The sequence below is a fragment of the Cnephaeus nilssonii genome (assembly GCF_951640355.1).
Source record: "Cnephaeus nilssonii genome assembly, chromosome: 4".
In the NCBI taxonomy this organism is placed as follows: Eukaryota; Metazoa; Chordata; class Mammalia; order Chiroptera; family Vespertilionidae; genus Cnephaeus; species Cnephaeus nilssonii.
The window spans coordinates 79,442,643-79,469,113 of record NC_137075.1 but is presented as its reverse complement, the minus strand read 5'-3'; the positions used below and the strand labels follow the sequence as shown (position 1 = coordinate 79,469,113).

The window sequence follows — 26,471 nt, the reverse complement described above, 5'->3', positions numbered from 1 at the left end:
TAAACTTGGGAAGAACTACCCAGGCATTTCATGAAAAATATTAACTAGATCCTGTTTCACCCTGAACAATGAATTCTAATATTTAATGTAAATGTTATACCATAAAAATTCTTGAAGAAAATATGAGTGAATATTTTTCTAATGTAAGAGTAGGGAAGGACTTTTAAAGCATGACAATAAAGGAAAAGAATGTTAGTATAACAACAAAAATAATGTGTACCACAATCTATGTTTAAAGAGAAATAACAGATTGGGTAACAACTTATAAAGTGTTAATATCCTTAATATATTAATAACTCTGATAAATCAATAATGAAAACATCAGCCCCTCCATAGAAAACCAGTCAAATGCCATGAATAAACAATTCACAAAATAACACAAAAGCCTATGAGCACCTAAAGAGATATTCAATGCTCCTAGAATATAAATTTAATTTAAACTACTAGCTAAGTTTGGCTAAGATTAAAAATATTCAATATCGCCCTAGCTAGTTTGGCTCAGTGGATACAGTGTTGGCCCGAGGACTGAAGGGTCCCAGATACCATTCCGGTCAAGGGCACATACTTCGGTTGCAGGCTCAATCCCTGGCCCTGGTTGGGGCACATATGAGAGGCAGCCAATCAGTGTGTCTCTCTCACATAGATGTTTCTCACTCTGTCTCTCCCCCTCCCTTCCTCTCTCTCTAAAGAAATCAATGGAAAAGTATCCTTGAGTGAGGATTTTTAAAAAAAATTCAGTATCAGTCTGGGAACAGAAAAGAGGCACTTCTGAGCACTCTGGGTAGGAATAAAATTGATATAGTCCTTCTAGAAGGAAGTTTGATCATGTGTATCACATTTTAAATGAATCCAGCACTTTCACTTATTAGGTTAACCAAGGTTGAAAAATGGGAAAAATGTCACCCACACAAATAATTAACATAATGTGGTGGAAAGAGTATGGGCATTGTCATCAACCAATCTTGGTTGCTCTACTTATAAGTTGTATGATCTTGGACAAGTTAACTTGGGCACGGAGTCTCATTTACTTCATTTTTAAAATGGGAATATAGTCTACCTCACTCATGCTTGTGATGATTAAACAATGACACATAGTATAAAGCATCCAACAGTTCCCAACAAAAACATCACTTTTCAGTTCCTTCTACTAAAAGCAGTCACTGCCATTAAAAAGGTATGAGCCAAGAGCTACAGGTAAAGCTTGGCTTAGCTGGCTTGGTTTAACTTTCAACTAAAGGTAAAATTTGAAAGGTATGTCGGGATCATGAAAGTCTGGAGTGCCAGGCTAAGAAGTTGGCATTTTATTCAGGAGATAATCAGAGTCATGAACGTTTACTGCAGATGGTTAATGGTTTTATGAAAAGCCATCAGTATTGTATGGGACGTATTAGGAAAAATGACTGGAGGCTGTCGCCCAAGGAGAAGGTTACTCCCAAAGTCTACAGAGGAAGTAATAATTGCCTGGAATAGGATGATGGCAAAAATAAAGGCAGAGACTGGAGATGCAGGTACAAGTAGAGCCCTGGGCCAATGAAATGAAAGGACTGGCTGGACCTGGGGGAGGGGTTCGCCCTGGGCAGGAGGCAGGGGTGGGCAGTGTATGGATCCTAAGGATGAAGGCACGTTTCAGGAACAAGGGAAAAGCACTGTGCTTACGTCAGCTTGTGATTTTCTAAAGGGAGGGCATTCGCCCTCTGTTCTGAGAGATTGGAGAAGATTTAGAAGGTCATTAGGAACAAAAAAACTCACTTCATTCATTTATCTCACACACCACTTTGTTCAAGAAAAGGATTATGCAGAGACTCCTCCCCCAGCTACTCCCCAAAGAGCGGTGTGTTAAACACTCTGAAACACTCGGGTGAACTTTTTGGGTGCTCCTTTGAGATTTCTGTTTTGTCAGTTTGGATTGTCACATACTGAGTTTTCCTCAGAAAAATACTCTCCTTTCATCACTGAGTGCAAAACAGAAATGCAATGATAAGCAAGGACTTGGTGGCCTTTGCCTTTGTGCAGAGGTAATGGTGACAGGCTTTCGATTTCCAGCCCAGCAGGCTCCCCCACTGAGCATTCTTCCAAACAAGAAGCTCTTTCCCTTGACTTCCTCACCTTCCCAGCCCTGCCCGCCCTCCCCATCGTGTGCCAGGCCCACCGTTACCTGAATGATCGTGCCAGAGGATGAGGATGCTGTATCTTCCTCCCTGTCCTTGTCATGCTTCCAGAGGAAAGACCAAGACCCAGAAGATGGCTTCGCTTTATCTCCGCTCTAACACAGTAATCAACTGATCAGTAGAGGGAAGTGATTTCCTACCATTACAACCAGCATCCTACTCATCCCTTTTATACAAAACATCGCTGGCCAGGCAGTGTAACTGCAGCCTTAATTCCACCTCTCCCCCTAGTTTTCATCTTTTTCTGGCTCACTAAATCATATATCTAAATGGGGTTGCTCTTCCTGAAGCCTAAAAAATACTCTAAGAAATTGGGTGTCAGCCCTGATCAGGTGGCTCAGTTGGATGGAGTGTCGTCCTGTGAACCAAAAGGTTGTGGGTTCAATTCCTGGCCAGGGCACATATCTAGGTTTCGAGTTTAATCCCTGGTCTTAGTGCATGTGGGAGGCAACTGATCGATGTTTCTCTTGCACATCGATGTTTCCCTCTCTGACTCTCTCCCTTCCTCTCTAAAAACATCAATAAAAACATATCCTTGGGTGAGGATTAAAAAAAGAAAAAAAGTTGGGAGTCAGCTCACATTAAAACTGCTTTAGGAATTTAATTCACTTTGTTAAATGTAACCTTAAAGGCTAATTTCAATACAACAGGCTGATGAACGTGAATTTTTGCTGTTGTTGTCAAACACGAACAATGGATGTTATAAACATATTAGCTCAAAGCAAACACAGGTCTCAAATGAGAGTCATATGACGTGCACGCTTTTCTTAGCCCCTGGTACCCCCTTTATTCTGAGACTGTCCGATGGTCCGAGCAGAGTACACCTGTATTCAGCTCCACCAAGTCCTAGTGCTATAGGACAACAGGGTGTTCTGTGTGACAATGGAGCTATTTAACCATCTATAAAATGAGCAGTGAAACGACTGGTCGTTACAAGTGAGACAAAAAATATAATATTTTTTCTTTTGACACAAGTTCCATTTTAACTTTAGTTTTTAAGGTATGAAATAGAAATTGGAATCAGGAAAGACAACTGTAACTGTCTCATTCAACCAGTTCAAATGCAACAGTATTAGTTGCTAACACATCTCTTCCTGTCCTTGGCGATGCTGTTTTAGATGACAAAAGTAATTCAAATGTGAAAAACTAAAGTTATGGCCCTAACCGGTTTGGCTCAGAGGATAGAGCGTTGGCTTGTGGACTGAAAGGTCTCAGGTTCGATTCCAGTCAAGGGCATGTACCTTGGTTGCGGGCACATCCCCAGTAGGGGGTGTGTAGGAGGCAGCTGATCGATGTTTCTCTCTCATCGATGTTTCTAACTCTCTATCCCTCTCCTTTCCTCTCTGTAAAAAAAAAGCAATAAAATATATTTAAAAAACAAAACAAAACAAAAAACCCCAAAAAACAAACTAAAGTTATGAAAAGCACAGCAGGAGTAGCAACCAAACAGCACACTCTCCAAACGTCAGAGAAAGTACTCAGGAGTCAGGATGCGACAAAGAACTTCATCTTCCTTCTGCCACCAAGAGTGTCTGAATTACATTTATCCCACGCTGGCAGGAAGTAGGTTTAGAGGCACTTAAACAACGTTAATAACAGAAGAGAACTACTTCAATCCCCCTTATAAAATACAGGCATTAATTTTAAAAATCTTTGTGTTCCCTTTCATTTTGAGATCTTCCCACTGACCTTCTGGGAGAAGATTTCGGTTCTCACAAAACTTGACGAGAGAATCATTGTCCTTACCTCACTCTTCAGGGAGCTCTCTTCCGCCTCTTCCTTGACCGCTGGCAGGAACGGCAGGGAGCCTCTTCGGTTCAGCTGAAAGACAGGGCACCCACTTGCGGCCAAGCTCATTCAACACCGCCAGGACCCCGCTGGCTGCATTTCTACGGAGCTACGTATTCATTCGCTTTATCCAAGATGCCCACCTACACACGTAGCCCCCTGGGTTTGGCAACTCCAGACCAACACCGTGCCCCAGTCAAGTCTCATCTCCTTTTCATTGGCCTCGTCCTCACCAAACAATTCAAAAATGTGCTTCCCTGACGTGGATTCAGGGTGGGCTGGGAGAGGTGCTGGCCTCATTTTGGAGTCTGCAATGGGCTGTTCAGTAAGAAGATTTTTGAAGAGTGGCTCCCACCCACCTGCCTGAGGAACTTCATCAGCAGCTCCGTAAGGAACTCGGGCATAAGAGTTCTGTGGAGCCCAGAACAGACGCCCCCTGAAGACTTAGATTCACATGGAGGAGCTCCACTTTCTAAAATTCCTTTCCTATTGGCCATAGACCCAGACGCCACAGGTGTTCCAGGTGAAAACGACTACCCACGTGAAGCTCTTACGGAATGTGGGACCAGCATCAATGACAGTCATACCCACCTTCCACTCAGACACATCCCTCTCGGCCACGCCATCGTCTTCCGATGCTCCTGGTGACAGCATTTCCTTGTCTTTCTCTAATTCTTGCTGTTCCTGCTGTAAATGCCGGTGAAGGTTTAGTACGGCGGCCTTTAAGTCCACCAGCAGGTCTTCCTTTTTCTGGCTCAGACTCATGATCTGCTTTTCAATGCCTTCGACTTCTCCCTGTGCAGAGAGAGTGCACTGCTTGAGGATGTCGGAGGCCTGGGCGTGCCCGCAGGAGCCGGCCTCCATGGGGAGAGGGGATGAAGGTTTGTCTGTGCCATTGGTTTGCAGAGCCAGGAGCTGGTCTCCGGAACAGTCTAGTTCTGCATCCTGGCTTCGTCTCCCAACGACCTGGAGAGGCTTATAGAATGCCCTAGCCTCACCTTAGACCTTGTCCGTCAATCTCTGGAGGCTCAGAAATATGTGACAAGCTCCATGAGTGACTGTGATGTGTGCCCGTGGTTGGAAGCCAGGGCTGTAGTGGCCACAGGACTGACTGGACACAACCCACAGGGTCAGGGCCCGGGAGCCTGCACTTTCCCAAGCTCCCAGGAGATCCGTGAGCAGACTAACATTTGGGAACCACTGAGAGAACACAAGGTTAGAAATCTCACACTTTTACTATTGCTTTTGAAGCCTTCTTTAGTGTTACTGAATCCATTTCCTTTTTCCTCACGGCCAAAGCTTCCTACCAAATGGGAATAAATAAATAAAGGTACCACGAGGTGCAACTCACTATGGGAATGACAGGTGACTCCAAGCCTAGCAACGGTACTTGAAGACTTTGTATGATGGCTGTGTGGGATTAAATGTCTTATACGTGGTAGAATGAGATGCCCACTGTCTGTCTACGAGGATTACAGAATCATAGACGTGGAAGAACGGCAGGTGTCACCTAGTCCGACATCCTCCTCTCTAGCACCCCTGAAAGGCATCACTGCCTGCCTGAGCTTTGCAGTAAGTGCTGAGTCATAAGACCTCCTTGCTCCCTTTTTTTGCAAAACTTCAGGCATTTGAATTTTGTTCCTTATGTATTCATTAAATCCTTCCTTCCTTCCTTCCTTCCTTCCTTCCTTCCTTCCTTCCTTCCTTCCTTCCTTCCTTCCTTCCTTCCTCCTTCGTTCCATCCATCCATCCTTCCTACAGATATTCATAGTCATTCATTATTTTACGGACAGAGAAACCGCACATGTCCACACCTGTAAGCGAGCGTTCTGAGGTCCAGAGGAAGCTTTTCCCAGAGTTGCAGCTGTGAGAGCACAGACCCGGCCCTCCTGACACCAGCCCCCATGGCTCCCCGACTCCCGCACTCATCCCAACCTCAACATGTCATTCTGTCTGAAGGTAATCTTCTTGTGATGGCTTTGTGATGTGAGAACTGAATTAAATCGGAGGAAACACTAAACCTCACGGGGACAGTGCCTACCAGCGAACGTAGTACCACGGCCATCAGATGACAGACGTGGAGGAACGGCGCCGGCAGAGCCCGCGCGGTGGAGGCGCGGGAGGCACTGAGCAGCCGCCTCAGTGTGGCGTCTGCCATGTTATCCAAATGACCACGCATGATGTCATTAACTCACTCATGGTGGAAAGAGCCATTCAAAGTACGGGGGTGGGGGGTGGGGGACAAAGGTGGGTTCACAGTTGTTCATATGGAAAATAATACATTAATTAATAAATAATAATACAGGAATAAACTCTGTGTTTCACATACTCACAACTGTGAACTTACTTTTGCTCTGCCCTGTACAAGACAAACCAGGTCAGATACGAAGAGTTCACTGAATAGCTTCCGATGCCAAACTTGTAAGTTCTACCTGTTGGAGGTTAGTGTAGTTTCAAAGAATATTGACACTTATTCAGAAGGGTCATTAAAATATTCCCCTTTCCTATGTACATGTCTTGAGAGGTTGGATTGTTTTATATACTTTAAAGAAAACCACAGAGCTCAGCGGATGGAATGCAGAAGCAGATGAGAACCTGGCCAGCCAGACCTTAACGACATTTGCAAAGCTGTACAGTATTCCTCTTTCTGCATATTTTTTTCTGGAAAATATTTCTTCTATAAAACTGTTATTTCTATTAATATGGAATGGGTTTATTATTGTTATTTTAAAACTAGTAGCCCTGCGCATGAATCCATGCTGCTGCCCCCCTCCTCCCCCTCAAAGCTTGCTGCCCTGCCCCCTCCTGTAGCTCTCCGGTGGCCCTCTTGTAGTTCGCTGCCCCACCCTCCTGCAGATCCGTGATCCGGTCTTTACACGGTGGGTCGTTACGCCTCAGGGCGTAACAGATAATTAGCATTTCCTCTTATTATATAGGATAACTAACCAAATATTTTTTTACATTTCTGAGCTTTAATTTCTTTCTATTTCGGTAGATACAACATAAATTAAACTTCTTTTGGGGGAGGCTCAAATTTTTTAATGTGAAGGGAAATGCGACATTTTTATAATACTGAGTCTTTGTTATATTGGGTCTGCCTTATTGAGTTCATCACTTAACAGCTGTGTCACCTTGGATTCCTCTGGTTCAGCCGTGAGGTTAAGGAACGTGCCCTAGGTCTCACAGCTAGCAAGTGGTGCAACCTGGCTTTGGATACCACAGCAATTGCCTGAACTTGATGGCAGGAAAAAAGCAGCTCTCTACAATCCTTGCCATACAAGCAGGTTTTTTTCTTTATAGAAGTTCTGATTCAAAAACTAAAACGGAAAAACCCCTACCGTAGAGGGTCACCATGCAAGCCCCTGACACTGGTAGTTATGGCATAAGGAAATACTGCTTAGGATATGGAGCTCTTCATTAGAGCAGCGACCTGGTCTTGACCTCTAAAGGTCAGCCCACACCGCGTGACCCCTACCCTAGAAAGCTAGCCAGAAAGTCAGGTTGTCCAAACATCCTGTGTTACATGAGCTTCTTCGGTATCAGAGCAAATTCAGGTCAATTTGCGCCAAGCTGAGGACTGGGACACTTGATAATGATTTTCACCTATTTTATAAAATAGGAATGGAAAGTAAACACAACTCCTAAAACACCTTCAATCGGAAGAGAAACGTAGGAAAAAGACTGTACCGTCACAAAGGCTTCTAGGCACCAACGGCTTAGCAAATGGTTGTAGGATGGATGGAAAACACATACCTGTATGTGCGGCACACTGGCAGCCTGGTCTGGTGACATGTCTTCAGGGGAGAACTCAGCTGAATAATTATTTAACATCTCTTTCAAGTGGTCTATTTCCTCATCACATTCATTAGTCTGCTTTATGGCTATCTATAAAATAAATCCCAAAAAGAACAACCTTGGTCACATCTAAGGAACAGATCAATGGACTGCTTCCAATGTCCAGTCCCCTCACAAGTTCCAATCAATTACAGCAAACATGCACCCAGACAGATTTCAATAGGAAATGGTAGCCTCGCCCAGCCGGTGTGGCTCAGTGATTGAACATCGACCTATGAACCAGGAGGTCATGGTGCGATTCCTGGTCAGGGTACACGCCCGGGGTGGTGGGCTCGATCCCCAATGTGGGGCGTGCAGAAGGCAGCCGATCAGTGATTCTCTCTCATTATTGATGTTTCTATCCCTCTCTCCCTTCCTCTATGAAATCAATAACAATATGTTTTAAAAAAGAAAAGGAAGAAATGGTAGCCTAAATACAGAGGACAACACTGGCAAAGCTGGCACCGGACCTTCATGCTCTACAGATGTCGGGCACCTGTGCACTGCCTGGAGGAGAGATCTAAGTAGACACAGCCTTGCTTGTAAGTATTTCCAGTCCGCTGGGCTTATTCTGGAGAGCATTTTATGGCAGGTTCATAGAAAGTTGCTAAGTTTTATAAAATGACTGATAGTTGCATATGCCATTTAAATTCATTTTTCATGTGAGGCTTTCCACACAGAAAGGTGACATTACTGAATCAGAGCAGAAAGGGCATGGAAGGTGAGACATGACAAGACTTTCCCATTCCGGCCACATCCTCACCTGGTATCCACTGGGACCAGGAAGGCACATTTTATGAGTAAAAGGTTGAGGGTTCGAGAGCAGTCTGTGCGTTGGCAGAATAAAGCAAAACTAACCAGAACAATACTTGGAATCTAGTGTTAAGGGAGCAGGAGAGCCGGAAGCTGATCATAAATAATATGATCAAAGTAGGATGAAGGGAAGAAATGGACTTCAAAAGCAAGTCTAGAATTTCCTTGGTATGCTTTCACAATGAAGCAACATGTCTTTTAGACTACAAAGTTTCGGGCCCACACAGAATTCTTCCTTGTATTTTCTTTAATATTTAACCATACGTTCAGCTGCAGGCTGGAAATGAATAACTATGCTCGCTGCACACACCTGTTCCCCAGCCCACTCTAATGAGCAACATCCCATTACTTGCCCTGAAAGTGATTTGTCTCGTTTTCCACAACGAGAGCACTTCCAATATCTAAAGCAGGAATTAAAATAAATGGACCGTATTCTAATGCTTTTCATTCTCACTGGCTTACTTAGCTTTGAATTATGAGATGACATCTGATTTCCACCAACACAGTAAGGTGGAAAATTTTAGCAGCGCAGTTTGATCCCTAATTTGACACAAAATATAATGTTGTCTTCTATTTCCCTCTCTTTCATCTTTTGAAGAAGCCACTTTTGAGCACAGTTAGGACTGTTATTTTCTTTTACTGACCAGGAGACCAGGAAGCACAAAAAATTGAAGGTAATAGATCAAATTTTATATATCTCCTGGCCGGGTGGCTCCTTTGGTTAGAATGACATCCCGATACCCCACGGCTGCAGGTTCAATCCCCGGTCAGGGCACATACAAGAAGCAACCAATGAATGTATAAATAAGTGGAACAACACATCGATATTTCTCCCTCTCTCTCAAAAGCAATAAATAAAAATATTTAAAAATCTTATATGTTGTTCTGGTTTCTTCTATTTATATTGTTAAAAAATAGTACATTGAGTCCTGGCCAAGTGGCTTGATTGATGAGAGTGTTTGTCCCAAGACTGTGGGTTTGATTCGAAGTCAGGTTATGTACCTAGGTTGCAGGTTCTATCCCCCCAGCCAGGGAGCATATAGGAGGCAACCGATCAATGTTTCTTTCTCTCATTGCTGTTTTTTCTCTCTCTCAAATCAGTAAACATATCCTCAGGGAGGATTAAAAAAAAACAACAGTACACTGACTGCCAGATCTCCTTCTCCCTGGGGGTGCTAGGAAATAACGTCAGCAGATCAGTGGCCAGGCCAGAGAGACTAGATGAGTTTAGCCTCCATGTAGAGATTACAGTGCCCTGAAAATCTTAGGGGAACACAGAGGGGCCACCTAAATGTGAATGAAACTTAAGAGGGAGGAAGAAAACAGCAGTAGCCGGGGGGTTGGGGGGGAGAAGGGAAAATAAACCTTTCCTCCTACCCTGACTCATCCATAATCAGGAAACGCAGGAGAAGGGGATCCTACCAAGGGGACTGAAAAAAGAGTGTGGAATTTAAGGCTCTTTAGCAACTTTCTGTTCTTGTGAGAGTGGCTGTTGCTGTAGGAATAGAAACCAAAGTGAAATGCAATTTCTATCTAATGATGATGCCTGACTTGAGATTGGAACTCAAACCAAATGTAAGGGGAGGCGGGGGAGGGGAGGAACTTCTGAGGAGAGACTGAAAGAGGTCATCCGTTAGAAGGAAGAGACTGGAATCTAGAAACTCAAATTCTTGTCCCCATTTGTGCACAAATGAATCCCAACACAAATGAACGCGGTGTTCTTTAAGCGAGTCGTCTACCTTCTGACACTAGTCTCCTTACAGGTAAACATAAGATGTATCGAATGCTTGAGAATAAAATGAGGCGATGAATAGGAAAGTGACTATTATGAGAAGAGATTATTATGGGGATGACTACTGCATGAGTCTGTCGACCTCATGAGATTGCAAGTGCTCTGTTCAAGTTTGAATATCTTCCCATGGCATTTTATCCACGTAGGTCTTCAATAACTGGAGAATGGAATTAAATAGACCATAACTATGCTTTAATGTCTTCAACCAGAATAAGAGTTAAGAGCTGAGAAAATGACCTTAGTCCCATATGAGCAAGAAGATACCCACTCTTACATCAAATGGGTAATAGCACAGGAAGAGGCCAAAGAGAATTAACCCAGGCAGCACCTTCCTGTCATGGGAATTTGATCTACCCAACCACTGAAACTGAAAACAAAACCAGTTTCTGCTGAATATGCTCACCCAATAAGTTGGCTGTCCTCATAAACTACTCACCTTTAATAACTCATTTTGTTCCTGAGTCACATTTTCTAACAGCTTTATATCTTGTAAAAGATGATTTGTCCGCTGAAATACAGGCAGGGGTTTCATTCCCGTCTGGGGTAACCTCAGTTCCACTTGGTAAGACATTATTTCAGCAATGGTTTTCTTCATAGGGTGTATATTTTCAAGTATGACCTTAATTATATCAGATAACATGGTTCACAAGTGAAAACGATGCCACTGCAAAGTCTAATTATTCAAAACCATAATAGAGTATAATTTATTCTCTATAGGTCTAATTTTTAAAACATTTCCTTAGCTCAGATTGAAAAGGGTTGCAATACTACTTGTGATCTGGTAGTTAAAGTTCTTAGGAAAGAATGCCTGGGGCAAGAGTCACCTCCTAGCTCTAAATTATGCACATGGACAACCCTTTCCTTCTTTCTCTCCCCCCTTCCCATCCCCCCCTCCCCCCCCCCCCCCCCCCCCCCCGTAGAACTGTTGTTTTGCTTTGTGAATTGTCACCAGGCAGTGAGCTGTGTAACAGCAGGTACTGCACGTACTCACTGTCATAGGAGCCGCACCTAGCACGGGCCTCCCCACAGAGTGAGTTCTCAAAAAATGCTTATGAATGAACAGCACTGTCCTGTCAAAAGTGATACGTCCCAAAGGTGTAATTACTTTGCTTTAATGACACCTGACCCATAGAAACGTGGATTTACATAATCAATTCATGAGAAGAGATTATTCACTTTGCAAAGTACTGCATATGTATCATTTCATTGGATCCTCACAACTGCCCTGGGAGGTACATATCAGACCTGCCATTTCACAGGTGAAGAAACTGGGTCACAGAAGTGAGAAGACGGAGCTGAGGTCAGATTGTCAAGAGCAGGGCTGGGATGAGAACCCAGGCTGCCTGACCCCAAGCACACGCTCCTAACCACTGGGCGAATCAACATCTGTGTGCCAGTTAGTGCTCGGGGCTCTATGTACATTAGAACTGCCCAACGCAATCGCTGCAATGCCAGTGTGCAGATATGAAAGACAATCCAAGAAATGCTAACTCACAGCTCAGAGTCACAGAGCCAGGAAGGAGCATAGCTGGGGCTGGAACTCAGCTCTCCAGACTTAGAGTCTCAAGCTACTTGGACTATTAAACAACGAGGGTTTACTTCAAACTTTCCAAACTTTGAAATTTTTAGAAGAAATTAAATGAAAAAAATAACCTATAGAAGAAGTATCTTCATATAGGTAGTACTATATGATTTAAGACACGATTTTTATAGTCATTCATAAATATCTCTTTCAAATTTATTGTGCTATTACTGTGGCAAGACTAAATACTTTTTATTACATATCTAAAAACAAACATAGTAAGTGGAATGAGAAAATACTTTAAATAAGGATCCATGCTTACCTCCCCATGCTTGAGATGTTCTTCTGGTGAAAAATCAAATATTTCTTTTGATAACAGAATAGCTTTGATTTTTGAAACTCTTTTCTCCATTGATTTTAACTCAGTTTCAATAGCAACCACATCCTAGAGTTTCAGAAACAAAAACACTCATGCAGTATATGCTGTATGTTAATAATCTATACGACACAATTTATTGCCATTCATTTTATTCCGATATTTAACCAAAATAGGTTTGCCACCTTAATACCTCTTAAAAACTAAACAGGTGCTACTCAGATAATGTTGATTGTTTTCAATAAAAAATGTTATTCTACTAATAGCATACTACACTACAAAGCATGGCTCACACATTGTTGAGCTCAAGATCCTCATAAAGCCAGTTTTCAATTACTTATACCGTGGGAGCAAAAGTGCAGATGCTTCTTGACTTATGATGAGGTTATGCTCTGATAAACCCATTGTAAATTGAAAATATAATTAAGTCGAAGATGCATTTAATATACCTAACCTACTAAACATCAGAGCTGACTGAGCCTTCAACATGCTCGGCATACCTACATGAGCCTACAGTTGGGCAAAAGTATCGAACACTGTAGGGAAGCTAACTGGGAGGGGCGGTCACTGCCACTGCCCAGCATCACAAGACAGTATCTTACTGCATGTTGCTAGCTGGGAAAAGATCAAAATTCAAAACCTGAAGCATGGTTTCTGTTGAATGTGTCTCCCTCTCACACCGTCGCAAAATCAAAAAATCTCATGTGAAACGATTGTAAATTGGGGACCGTCGGTAGTGTACATCTGAATTCATTTTTAAGCAAATCCTCCATGATCTATAATCTCTTTAGGTTTATCTTTGGAATGTGTTTAAACACTCGAATACAAGTGGGTCTAGCATTTTATACATTCCCACCACTTGAAGTGAAATGATAAAGTCACCCTTGGGAACGGAACACACAAGGAGCTGGAAAAGGGACAGGGTTTTCCTGCCAATCCCCTAATGAGCTGTTGCCAGTCTAAGAGTCCCTAACTACTTTAAAACTTACTCCGATTAATTTAAACAATAGGTCATTTGTCCAGGGGTTATTCTCTTATCAATGTCAACCTCTAGAAGTTGGCCAAGAATTTTAAAGTGAAAATGCTGAGATTTGTGCTATAAATAAAGCCCACATTTTGAAGTCCACTCCCACTGTAAGAGGGCCTTCAGACCTTTCCGCTAGATCTCAAGGCTGATAGCAATTAAAAAGTTGAGCTAATAGTGAAGGGGACAGAAACAGCTACACAGAAATAGACTGAGGGTTTCAAATTATAGCAGTTTGGAGCCATTCAATATAGGACAAAACATAACTATAAACTAGTAAAGCAGTAAGTATAGTAACTTTATAGTGATATATCCAAATTACAAGGAAAAGTTAAATTATATTGAAATTATTGTCTGCACTTCATATTGAAAAAGGTACATAAAAGTATACAATGCATTTTAGGATAATTTCCATAAAAAATTGTAGAAGCATTTAAAACTTTTGGAATATGCATCACTAAGAATATTTAATGTTATTATTCCCTGAAGTTACATAAGTGTCGTGTAGGGAATGTAATTGAGAAACAAAAGATAAATAATTAAGACTGACTGTTCCTGCTTTTGCTATGGTAATTAATCCTTAAATAAACACGGCATTATGTTTCAAGCTAAAATAAATAAAGTTATTTAAAAATCCAGTGGCTGGCATATAGCAGTCCCTCAATAAATATTTGCTATTGGTGAAGATTTGTGAGGTTATCTGTTTTAATTACCTCTTTGCTAATCTTTTACCTCAACAATATCTCCTCTCAGACAAAGAGAAGACACTGGGCTTATGTGATCAGGATTCTTCCCTTTAAACAGTCCACTTCTGGACTCAGAAGGTGGATATGATTTTTGTAGTAGTTGCACTAGAGGTTGCAAAGTCAAATAAAATATAATTCAAGAAATAAGAACACAAATGAAAGATAAACAGTACCAGATCAATGTGTCTTCCTATAATTAGTAGTTGATTAGCAGTATAACTCTAATTTACTCAATGAAACATAAATTAAAAATAAGAAATCACATCTCCATAGTGCCAACTCACATAGGCCATTCGCTGAATCTGGGGCAGGCTCTCCATGATGTTTTGCTGTAAAGCTGCTACCTGACGGCTTAACTCTTGTATGGACTGTGCTAAGTCATCTGTTTCAAAAATCACTGACAAGTCTTCTAGATCCGTGAAAATGGAATGTAAAAGGTTATGTTTCTGTTCCGAATCTTCCAAAGCCATCTACATAATGAGAAACAAATGGGGGTGGGGTGGGGAGAACATTAAGACGCTGAAAGTTGGTTACAATTTAAATCAGAGATTTAAGGCTCATTTGTCTCCACAGTTGAAACTCCTGGTCATTTCCAGTTTCGTAGTAAGACACTGAACACTACTGCCGATGGCGGAGGATGACTTCAGCATCTACGGACCCGGCGGGTTAGCGGCGGCCACTTTGCACCACATAACCTGCCCTCCAGCCGACCTTCATTATCTTCATTGTGAGGACCAGAAACACGACCTGTAGGCCATCCCTCTGGAATGTGGAATTGGGGCTAATAGAGCCTTTCAGCCTCTTCCCAATTGGTGGGATTGGTAATTCTGGGAAGGTGGGTTTGAGAGGAATAGCCGAGTGGAGTGGGGTGAGAGGAAGAGGCGTTCCTGGGCCTGCCAGCCCCGCCCAGTGCCAGTGCCCTTAGGCCTCAGCACAGGGGCCGCGGACTCCCTTAGGCATCCCCAGAGCTTGAGTTGACCTGAACAACTTGATGCTAAGAGACCTCTATGCGATATAACCAAATAGGAGTGAAAAACACCCATTTATAGAACTCGTTGGACATTCCTCCTTATAATGTTCTGTCTTTTAATGATTATAAGGGCTCACCTTTCAAACTTAAGATTTGAAAATATCACAGCCACCTACTGGAAATGTTCAACCTGCTAACGTAGTCTTTAGGTAATTCCATTAAAAAATAACTGATATAGGAAAGAACATTTACTTATGCAACTAGAATTCCAATCATAAGCCTCTAAAATTAATCAGCTTACTCAGAATGCTTTACTGGCCTTATTTAAAATCCTAGAAGGAGAAAATTTTAAGAAAAACAAAACTGAAAACCCCAATGCTTTATACCAATAACACTATTTACAAAAGCATCAAAAAACATAAACTAGCCCTAGCCGGTTTGGCTTGGTGGATAGAGCGTCGGCCTGCGGACTGAAGGGTCCCAGGTTCGATTCCGGTCAAGGGCATGTACCTTGGTTGCGGGCACATCCCCAGTAGGGGATGTGCAGGAGGCAGCTGATCGATGTTTCTCTCTCATCGATGTTTCTAACTCTCTATCCCTCTGCCCTCCTCTCTGTAAAAAATCAATAAAATATATTTAAAAAAACAAACAAACAAAAAAAAACCCCATAAACTACTTAGGGATAAATTTAACAATTTATAAGCAAGACCTGAAGACTACCAAAGTACATGAAGTACAAGTACAAGTACTTGTACATGAAGTACAAGTACAAGTACATGAAGACTACCAAACACCACTGAAATTTTAAAGAGATAAAAGTAAATAAAAAGATATTTTATGTTCCTGGATTAGTACAGTCAATATAGTTAAGAGGTCAATTCTCGCCAAATTGATTTACAGAATAAATGCAATCACACTCAAAATTCCAGCAGACCTTGTAGATATCAACAAGCTGATTCTAAGATTTAAATAAAAATGCAAAAGACCCAAAATAAATCTGAAAAAGAACTAAGTTGTAGAACGTACGCTACCTGATTTCAAGACTTACTGTAAAGCTATAGCAATCAAGACTATCACCTTGGTGAAAGAATAGACACATAGAGCAATAGAACATGAGAGCCCAGAAATAAACCCACATACATGAGGTCAACTGATTTTCAACAGGCATCAAAGTAATTCAATGGTGCGTCTTTTCAACAAATGGTCCTAGAATAACTGGATATCCAACTAGAAAAAAATGAACATCAATACTTGCCTTATACTATGTACAAACATTAACTTGAAATGGATCATAGACCTAAAATATGTTAAACTCTTAAATTTCTAGAAGATAGGAAGAAATCCTTGTGACCTTGAGTTAGATAAAGATTTCTTAGACATAACACAAAAAAATAATCCATAAAAGAAAAATACTGACAAATTGGATTTCATCAAATTAATAACATTTGTTATCTGAAAACACAATATGGAGAGAATGAAAAGAAAAGCCACCGACTGGGAGAAAGTATTTTTAAATCACTTATCTATTAAAGGACTGGTTTCTAGAATATTTTATAAATAAGTCTAACAACTCAATAATAAAATGACACAAAAAATTAAAAATGGGCAATAAAAAAATCGAACCTATACTTCAAAGAAGAAGTATAAAAATGTCAAATAAGCACATGGAGAAACTCTCAAATACATAAATCATTAGTCATTAGAGAAGTGCCATTTAAACCACAATGAGATACCACTATGTCACCAGAAAGGCTAAAATTTTAAAGACAGATAATAGCAAATGCAAACCAGAATATGGAGAAATTAGAACTCACATTGCCAGTGGGAATGAAAGATGCTACAGCCATTTTGGAAAACCATTAGGCAGTTTCTTATCTAGTTAGATATTTACCATAAAAACCAGCAATTATATTCCTTGATATTTATCAAATGAAATGACACAAAAGCATATACCACACAAAGATTTAAATATGAACATTCACAGCATCTGTGCGCATCAAGGCCTGTGGTCGGAAGCTTCTAAGTTGGCCCCAGTGATCACCTCCTGGTATTCATGCCCTTATCATCACCGGGCTCAGTGATTTACTTCTAATAAAACAAGCAGAAGCAAGGAAGTGGTGTCGTTTCCAAGATTAGAGTCTAGAAAGGCTGTTTCTGTCTTAGGAGCTCCCTCTCACTCTTTTTAATGTTACAGCCAGCTGCCATGCATGAGGCAGCCTTGTGGGGAGGCCCGCACGACTGTGTATGGAAGTGGGTCTGAGGAGGCCTGTGCATGAGCTTGGATGTGAATCCTGCTGCCTCCCTAACCAAAGTGAGCCTTCAGACCAGCCCCAGCCTTGGCCGACACCTGGACTGCATTCTCCTGAGAGACCTTGAGCCAGGGGCACTCGGGGAAGGCATGCCTGGATTCCTGACCCACATTTAACTGTGAGATAGTAAGTGCTTGTTGTTTTAAGCTGCTAACTTCTGGAGTAATGTGCTACACGTCAATAGATATCGAACACATGCACCAGAAGGTGAAACAACCCAAACGTCCATTACCTGGCGAAGGAATAAAGACATGGCATATTTCCCCATTACTAGAATACTGTTCAGCAATCAAAAGAATAAACGACCACCCTAGCCAGTTGGCTCAGTGGATAAAGCGTCGACCTGCGGACTGAAGGGTCCCAGGTTCGATACCAGTCAAGGGCACATGCCTGGGTTGTGGGCTGGATCCCCAGTGTGGGGTGTGCAGAAGGCAGCCAATCAATGATTATCTCTCATCACTGATCGATGTTTCTATCTCTCTCCCTCTCCCTTCCTCTCTGAAATCAATAAAAATATGTAAAAAAATAATAATAATAATAAAAGAATAAACGACCTATAAACCTAACAAACTGCATGAACCTCAAAAACATTATGCTAAGTAAAAGAAGTCAGGTACAAAATTCTACATACTGTATGATTCTATTTATAGGATGTTGTACAAAAGGCAAAACTACAGTAACAGGAGACAACGAGTAAGCGGTGACAAACGGCTGAAGATGGGCGAAAGGGGCTGCCTGCAGAGGAGCGTGAGGAAACTCCTTGGGGTGACGGGAAGGTTCTGACATTGGTGGTGGTGGTGGTTACATAATTGCATGCCTTTATCAAAACTCATCTAAAAAATTTCATCTAGCTGTGAATTAAAATAGGTATATTTTACTGTATTGAAATTATACCTTAACTTAGTTGATTAAAAAAAATAAGTTGTTTTCCTATTTTTACAATGAAATTTATGTTCCTCTGATTCTTCATTACAACAGCAGTCTTTGGTTATGTACAGTATCTTTAGGTTATAAAAACCCATCTTAACAAATACAACCCGCATCGAAAGTTACAGTGCAATAAAAACAGACTTTTAAAGCTTAGTAGAGAGTTTTGATACCTTTAAGAGTCATTTAAAAAATCATTCCTGGTAATGCTAGAAAAATGCAAAAGTGTATCCGAAAAGTAGAACAACTATTTTCAAAATAGGGATAACATGGGGTATTCATATCTGAGTAGTTATTTGCGACTTATTTTGCATTGGGGGATTAATTCGGGTACATTCTGTGGGAAATCAGCCTGCATCTCCCCTTCTCCCTACTTCTAAGCTCATCAACTAGAGTTCTCTCAGCTCTAGCCCCCAAAGGCCAGCAAATGAGAGACACTTGCACACTTTTACATTTGGGTCAGTAGAAAGTAGCAAAGTCCAACTGCTTTGGCCTGAGTTCACTTTTGTACATTGTTTTTGTTTTGTTTTTTAAATCTTATAATAAACATTTGAGGGAAAAGGCATAATTTCTCTCTTTTGTCTTTGCAACCTCCTTAATATGTTGAAAAACACAGGTGATTTAAAATAAAGGGGGATGTGGAGGCAGAAATCACAGGCAAGGGGAAGGAAAGAAACAAATGGGTGAAAATGTAGCATCTCTATAGTTACTCCCATAGGAGTACTTAGGGGTAAAATATGCCAACATATCTTAAACATCAGGGAGGTCTGAAGGCAGCTGTTCACTTAGGAACACACTGTGCTATCCTACAGATACAAAAGGGAGTCGGATCAACTGAGGTCTGATTACTCTAAGAGTTATAGAATAAACTTTTTCCTAAGAGATTCGTACTCGTGGCTAACTAGTATGAGAGAAGTGAAATATCTATCTATATATATAAAAGGCCAATATGCAAAGTGTCCCCTCAGGAGTTCAACTGGGAGACCAGGAGTTTGATCACTCACTATGACGTGCACTGACCACCAGGGGGGTGGTGCAGAATGAAGGAAGGCCCCGGATGGAAGCTGGCAGCTGGGGAAGGAAAGCCCTGGCTGGCAGCTGGAAGGCCCCGATCAGCCCTGATCACTGGCCAGGTGTAGGGACCCTACCCGTGCGCAAAGTTTGTGCACCGGGCCTCTAGTCTATGTATATAAAAACCTAAGAGACCAAACAACCAGTTAACCGGTCGCTATGATGCACACTGACCACCAGGGGGCAGATGCTTAAAGCAGGAGCCATGCTCTGGTGGTCAGTGTGCTCCCACAGCCAACCTCCCGCGGCCCCGATCGGCCCTGATTGCCTGTCAGGCCAAGGGACCCCAACCGTGCACGAATGCATGCATCGGGCCTCTAGTATATATATAAAAGGCTAATATGCAAAGTGTCCCCTCTGGAGTTCGACCAGGAGACTGGGAGTTTGATCACTAGCTATGACATGCACTGACCACCAGGGGGTGGCGCGGAATGAAAGAAGGCCCCAGCTGGCAGCCGGAAGGCCCCGATGGGCCCTGATTGCCGGCCAGGCCTAGGGACCCTACCCATGCAGGAATTTCGTGCACCGGGCCACTAGTGCCTTCATAATAAAACTGAAGCCAATACTTGGCAGCTGGAAGATCTCACAGCCATGGCCCCAAATAGAAACATACTTCCACTTGTGTTGTCTCTGTAAGCCAGCAAGGAGACAGGGCCCCTGCAGAGCACCCAGAAGGACAGGAAATCTGGAACCATGGCATGCTAGAATTGGTGGGAACCATGGACTTGTTGGTTAATGCTGTGTAACTAATTACCACAAACTTAGCAGCCTCAAAATAAAATTTATTATCTCGCAGGTTCCATGGCTCAAGAGTCCAGGACCAGATTAGGTGGGTGTTCTGCTCAGGAGGTTACAAGGCTGCAATGGAGGTGCCATCTGGAGCACGGGTTTCTCCTCCAAGTTCATTCAGGCTGCGGGCAGAACTCTGGAGTAGGACTGAGATCCCAATTACCTTGCTGGCTGTTGACCAGGGGTCACTCTCAGCTTTTAGAGGTTGCTCTGGGATCCTAACCCCATGGCCCTCATTATATGGCAGCTTACTTCCTCAAGCCAGCAGGAGACTCTCTCTCCAATTTGCTACTAGGGAGTCTAATGACCATATAAGAATGATTAATCATGTATGCATGGGAGTGAGTGTCCCATTACCTTAGTAATATGATAATGTAACCTAATCGAGGGAGTGGCCATCTCATCACATACTCATATTCCTGCCCACACTCAAGGGGAGGGTTTTATACAGGTCATGTCCACCAGGGGACAAGAATATCGGGAGCCATTGTAGAATTCTGCCAACCAAAACCATCACCATGCAGAACAACATTCTTACTTCAGTTGGAGGAACCAAGGCCCATGGAGGAGACAATAAATTACCCAAAAAGTCACGTGGTAGTTACCAGGCCAGAAAGAACAAGATCCTGGTCTCCAAAAGCCCTGTCTAGAGCCCGACAGTCTTCCAAACTCCCTTCTGCCATCTGGTGTGGATGAAGAGAAGGTGGTTTTTCAGGGAAAAGGCGGGTGGGGGGAGTGGGGGCAGAAGCAGCATGATGGTTAGCTAAGCTGCCGATCATTCTGGATAGTCTATGACACCCCGGAAACACGAAGGAACACTTACCTGAAGGGTGCTGGCGTGGTGACTCAGTGTCTTTGGAGAGTCATAGTCAGCAGGGTTAGCCAGCAAACGACTGGTGTTTTCTATCCAGGCCTCAGTGCTTTTCAAAAGGTCATGATATTCCTCCATCTTAACGGTGGCCTGTGAAAGAGAGGTGGTGCCAAGCTCAGTCTGACTGATGCTCTCTACCTAAGTTGAATGATTCTTTTTTTTTTTTAATGTTTTTTTTTTTTTTATTTGATTTCAGAGAGAGGAAGAAAGAGATAGAAACATCAATGATGAGAGAGAATCATTGATGGGCTGCCACATGCACACCCCCTACTGGGGATCGAGCCCGCAACCCCCCGGCATGTGCCCTGACCAGGAATCAAACTGTGACCTCCTGGTTCATAGGTCGACACTCAACCACTGAGCCACACGGGCTGGACTGATTCTTGAATGAAGAATTTGTGGTTTTTAGTTGCAGGCCCTTTCCCTCCAGTTCTGATCCTTCCAACTTTTAAGACTGATCCTGACCGTAGCTGGAAAGGACTTAAGTTCTACCCCAAAGCTATGGGCCTCCGCAAGGGTTTTGCATTAGCCTTAGTCTGGTTCCCACTGTTAGTTCATTCTGAAAATCAGATTTGTATTTTGCCCTTCTGTACTGGGCCTTGTCCTATAATATCCCGGTTCCTCTGAGACTAGGACCCTGCCTCATACTTGTTAGGTCACAGGTACTGGTCGCCCACCCACGACCCTGCTTAGAGGGGAAAGAGAAGGGTCCTGTTCCGAATGACATTTATTCTTGTTGCTGGCTCCTCCCTGGGCTCCTGAGATAGCCGCCGGAAATGCGTTGCTGGGGTCCAACTTCTGGATACTTCCTCTGCCTGCCCAGTTAGACTTCCCGCCTGTGCCAGCAGCGAAACCTAAGCCCCCGGTGCCCACCTGAACCTGTCGTGTGGCTGTGAGGGAAACTGACTTTCGTTTTGTCTTACACCCATCTCGACACCACCCCATGCTCTGTGCAGCCATCCCGTTCCCGCCGCACCTTGTTCAGCTGTGAGGTTCTAGCTTCTGCTCTCTGGGACACCTGCTGATACTGCTGGAAAGGAACCATCAGGCGGTCCATCCATTCCTGAGCCTGCCCCGGGTCCTGCTCCACGATGTCGTGCACCTCCGAGTCCAGCTCGTTGAGCTTGGAATGCCAGAGGTCTAGCTCATCCCACATTTTCTGCAGAAGGAAAGCATGAGGCAATCTGAATGCGGGCATCAATTCCTAGTGTTCACACACTACTGGCACTTATAAATGTACCACAGGCACAGTTATTCACGTACGCCCGGCCATCACTCATGACCTAAACTGAAAAACAAAACAAAACACTCTTCCTGAGCTGCCTTAACCCCAACAGTATTCACTTCAGTACAATGAGCGGTAAGGGAGCAGGAAGACCTGGACTTGTCCAGAGATGAATGACACCAAACAAGGTCAACACAACCCTCATCTTTCAAGAGCGAAGAGCTAACATTATGTTTATAAAGGGCTTCAGTTAATATTCAAACCTCTTTAGACCAGTACACACGTGTACTTTCTAGAAGACAATTTGTATTAAGTACAAAAATAAAACTACTAGAAAGTGCCAGTTTGAACTCAGGATTAATGCAGTCGCTGCAAGTTCTACCCACAGGTATTGGCAGCAACCACTTAGGGCTCAAGAAATGGATAGGTTGGATTCCAACCTGGACCTGTCTGGCCAGAGGATGTCTCAAAGGTAATATATTTAATTCTTACTTAATGTTTGCTTAAGAACATAATTTCTAGAGATGAGAAAATCTTATTGCTTGAATGAGATTCCTCTATTTACTAAGAGTACAAGATTTTTGTCCAATGGCGAGCCATATTCGGACCTATTTTTAAAAGTCTCCATTTATATTAGAAAGTTTCCTTAAAATGTAGATTAGAATAAGAATGCTCTCTATATGCAGGTTTACTTGAGAGTTTAGAGGGGGACTATTATGTTACTGTACAGTTTTATCTAAGACTTTATTTCTTAAGACTGTTTATAAGGAAAATAAAATTGGAATTTCTATTTTCTTGTTTCTCCTTGCAGTCTAAAGAAAAGCTGCTAAAACTATTCAAATCCTACTAAAATATTTTTATTGTTATTGTATTTTTATTTGCCTACCAAATAAGAGTCATAAATGTTCCATATTTTATCCTCCAGTAATATTTCACTTTAGAAAACCAAAGACTCTAAGAAATGCTCCAACATAGAAACACGTTAGCCTTTGTTTTATATATTTATGTATTTACTAGAGGCCCGGTGCACGAAATTCATGCATGGGGCTGTGTGTCCCTCAGCCCAGCCTGCACCCTCTCCAATCTAGGATATCCCTCTCACAATCCAGGACTGCTGGCTCCCAACTGCTCACTTGCCTGCCTTCCTGATTGCCCCTATCCGTTCTGCCTGCCAGCCTGATCACCCCCTAACCACTCTCCTGCCAGCCTGATTGATTCCTAACTGCTCCCCTGCCAGCCTGTTTGCCCCCAACTGCCCTCCCCTGCAGGCATGGTCACCCCTAACTGCCCTCCCCTGAAGGCCTGGTCACCCCTAACTGCCCTCCCCTGCAGGCCTGGTCCCCCCCAACTGCTCTCCCCAGCAGGCCTGGGTCCCCTCCAACTGCCCTTCCCTGCAGGCCTGGTCACCCCCAACTTCCCTCCTCTGCCAGCCTGGTCACCCCTAACTGCCCTCCCCTGCAGGTTTGATCGCCCCCAACTGCCCTCCCTTTCAGGCCTTGTCCCTCCCAACTGCCCTCCTCTGCTGGCCTGATTGCCCACAACTGCCCTCCCTTGCAGGCCTGGTCCCTCCCAACTGTCCTCCCCTGCTGGCCATCTTGTGTCCACATGAGAGCAGCCATCTTTGACCACATGGGGGCAGCCATCTTGTGTGTTGGAGTGATGGTCAATTTGCATATTACTCTTTTATTAGATAGAAGAATAGAGGCCTGGTGCACGGGGGGGGGGGGGGGGCAGCTGGTTTGCCCTGAAGGGTGTCCCGGATCAGGGTGGGGGTTCCCTCGGGGCATGGGGCGGCCTGGGCGAGGGGCCCGTGGTGGTTTGCAGGCCGGCCACACCCCCCGGCGACCCAAGCGGAGGCCCTGGTATCTGGGATTTATTTATCTTCTATAATTGTAGAAGCTTTGTAGCCTTGAGCGGAGCCAAGCCTCCTGCTTGCTCCATGGCGGCAGCCATTTTTGTTGGGATTTATTTATCTTCTATAATTGAAACTTTGTAGCCTTGAGTGGAGGCTTAGGCCTGCCAGGATGTGCCGAAAGCTTGGCTTCCTCTATTGCTGGGGAAACCCAAGCCTCCTGCTTGCTCCGTGGCTGCAGCCATCTTGGTTGGGTTAATTTGCATACTCGCTCCTGATTGGCTGGTGGGCATGACTTGTGGATGTAGCGAAGTGATGGTTAATTTGCATATTACTCTTTTATTAGGGTAAGATTTTTACATCAGTCTAATCAAGATAAGATCCTGACTCTCCTTTACTTGTGAAAAGGCCAGTTCACAATCATAGGCTCTCAGGGAGTTGAGTATATTCCCACCATGAAAAAACTGAGAACAATTCTTCTCCACCATGCTTTTCTCAGGATGGGGGCGCCCTTCGGATCTGGGTTAGGATCTCTGTAGGTCAGATTAATCCCCAAAGCACACCCTGTAATGATGAACAGGGGGAATACCAAATGCTGAAGGAAGTTAAAGGAGAATGTTACCTTTTGAATTTCTTGAGCTTTCTCAATACTTTTGCTTTTCTGCTGCAACATCTTTTCAACCTTGTGAAGCCCCTTGTTAATTTCATCTATTTTTCTACTCATTGCATATGATGGTGAACTTTTCAAGACTTCGTTGCTAATCTGTGACAGTCGGAGACAGACACATTTGGTTTAGTTAGAAACTGTTTTCTGCACTCTATTCCCAGGTTCAAATGATAAAAGGGTTAACCACACTGTTATATGCTTTTACTTATAAAAAAAAAATCTTTTAACAGTTCCGGGAAAAATGCCAAACCATACTGGCTAATGCGTTAATGAAAGGGTACATTAGCAGATGAGGAAATGGCAGCTGTGCCCACCAGATCTGTTAAATCCAACCAAAAAATAAATAAATAAAAAATAGAGAAAACCACAAATACAAATTTGTTGAATGTAATCCACAGTATAACTTATAGCTATGTGTGATATTGGGCAAAACTACTTAGTGGACTGTTTGAAACATACCCCAGTGGAGCAAATGATAATGAAAGAATTCCTGAGAGATAAATTATTTATTATGCAGTCTCACTCCATTTTATGAGAAAATCCTCTGTCCAGAACTGTTTTCCATAAAATAAAACTTATTCTCAAGCTGACTTTCAAAATGTAATTCCTGCCTTCACAGTCATGAGGGTAAAACCACCTTGAGGATGCACAAAGCTTAGTATCCTCTGTGTGAGCGTTTCCAGACTGTTTTCACTGAACTCAGAAATCTAACTGAATGGTGTAATTTTCTACCTGAATGGTTTTCTTAAGAATATAACTTGGACTAGGAAAGGTAACAAATGAATGTTGAATGTGTCATTTTTCAAAAACCTGATTAGTTCGTGTGCCTGCTTATTTTTTAGGCTATGTTGATAAGGTTTTCTTCCAGCGGCCACTCAATAACTAAGTATTAATTTATGCTTGTATGCAATCCTGTAACTCTTTTAAACACCACTGTATCTGCACCACCACTGAGACTAGAACATCCCAGTAAAAACAGTATACAGACGCAGAAGCTGAACAGAGACTTGTTTAAGTTAAGGTCAGATATCAAGGGAGGCTGAACTTGTCCCTAGAAGCCCCGAGTTGACGGACTCAGGAGTCCAGGCTCTTTGCACAACATCACGTTGCTGATTCTGTTGTAAAATGGCTTATTTCACAGACCATACAGCACAGTCAGGAATTTTAGAGGGGGGAAAAATGAATCCTGTACTGGGTTTTTCATCACTGTATAGCTTTTTATTGTTATGTAACAAATGACCACAACGTGAAGTTTTCTGGGACGTCGGGCAGTTATTCCCCGGGCAGTAATGCTCATCCTTTAGGAACATTAGAAGAGACGGGGACTTAGGAAAAGGATGCTGCTGTCTGAACGACACAGAATGGCCCGGCGTCTGCCGCCTGGATCCTTTGGACACATCACACCATGAAAACCAGCTGCTGTTCGCTGCAAACACACAGCTACAGTGGGAATGTTCAACGTTAAATTCAAGACAGATTTTGTTCATTCCTTCACTTGGTTAGGGATTTTTCACAGGAGGTAGCCACAAGAACGAATTTAGTTTTCCCTCAAAACATTCTGTATTCTCTTAAAATAAAATCAATAGTACATGATTCTATTGCATGTTAAGGCAACAAGATTTCTTGTAACTATACATTAGGAGTTTACATGATTTTTACATAGGTCGGATTTCCCCAAGAAATCTGCATAGAAGTTAACTGAGTTTGAAATCTTATTTTATGTGCAT

The 26,471-nt window shown here is 42.9% G+C and overlaps 1 protein-coding gene across 4 annotated transcripts in view; it reads right to left on the bottom strand.

Moving 5' to 3' along the window:
- SYNE2 (spectrin repeat containing nuclear envelope protein 2) overlaps nucleotides 1–26,471 on the bottom strand; it is a 306,555-nt gene that overhangs the window by 100,459 nt on the left and 179,625 nt on the right. For all 4 annotated transcript variants that reach the window (XM_079769558.1, XM_079769560.1, XM_079769561.1 and 1 more), the window contains 10 exons: nucleotides 24,700–24,840; nucleotides 21,977–22,159; nucleotides 20,953–21,090; nucleotides 14,348–14,533; nucleotides 12,240–12,362; nucleotides 10,832–11,014; nucleotides 7,710–7,841; nucleotides 4,548–4,751; nucleotides 3,915–3,989; nucleotides 2,156–2,263 (listed from right to left, as the gene is read on the bottom strand). In XM_079769558.1, the coding sequence (XP_079625684.1) occupies nucleotides 2,156–2,263; nucleotides 3,915–3,989; nucleotides 4,548–4,751; nucleotides 7,710–7,841; nucleotides 10,832–11,014; nucleotides 12,240–12,362; nucleotides 14,348–14,533; nucleotides 20,953–21,090; nucleotides 21,977–22,159; nucleotides 24,700–24,840 (1,473 nt within the window). The remainder of the gene's footprint in view (nucleotides 1–2,155; nucleotides 2,264–3,914; nucleotides 3,990–4,547; nucleotides 4,752–7,709; nucleotides 7,842–10,831; nucleotides 11,015–12,239; nucleotides 12,363–14,347; nucleotides 14,534–20,952; nucleotides 21,091–21,976; nucleotides 22,160–24,699; nucleotides 24,841–26,471) is intronic.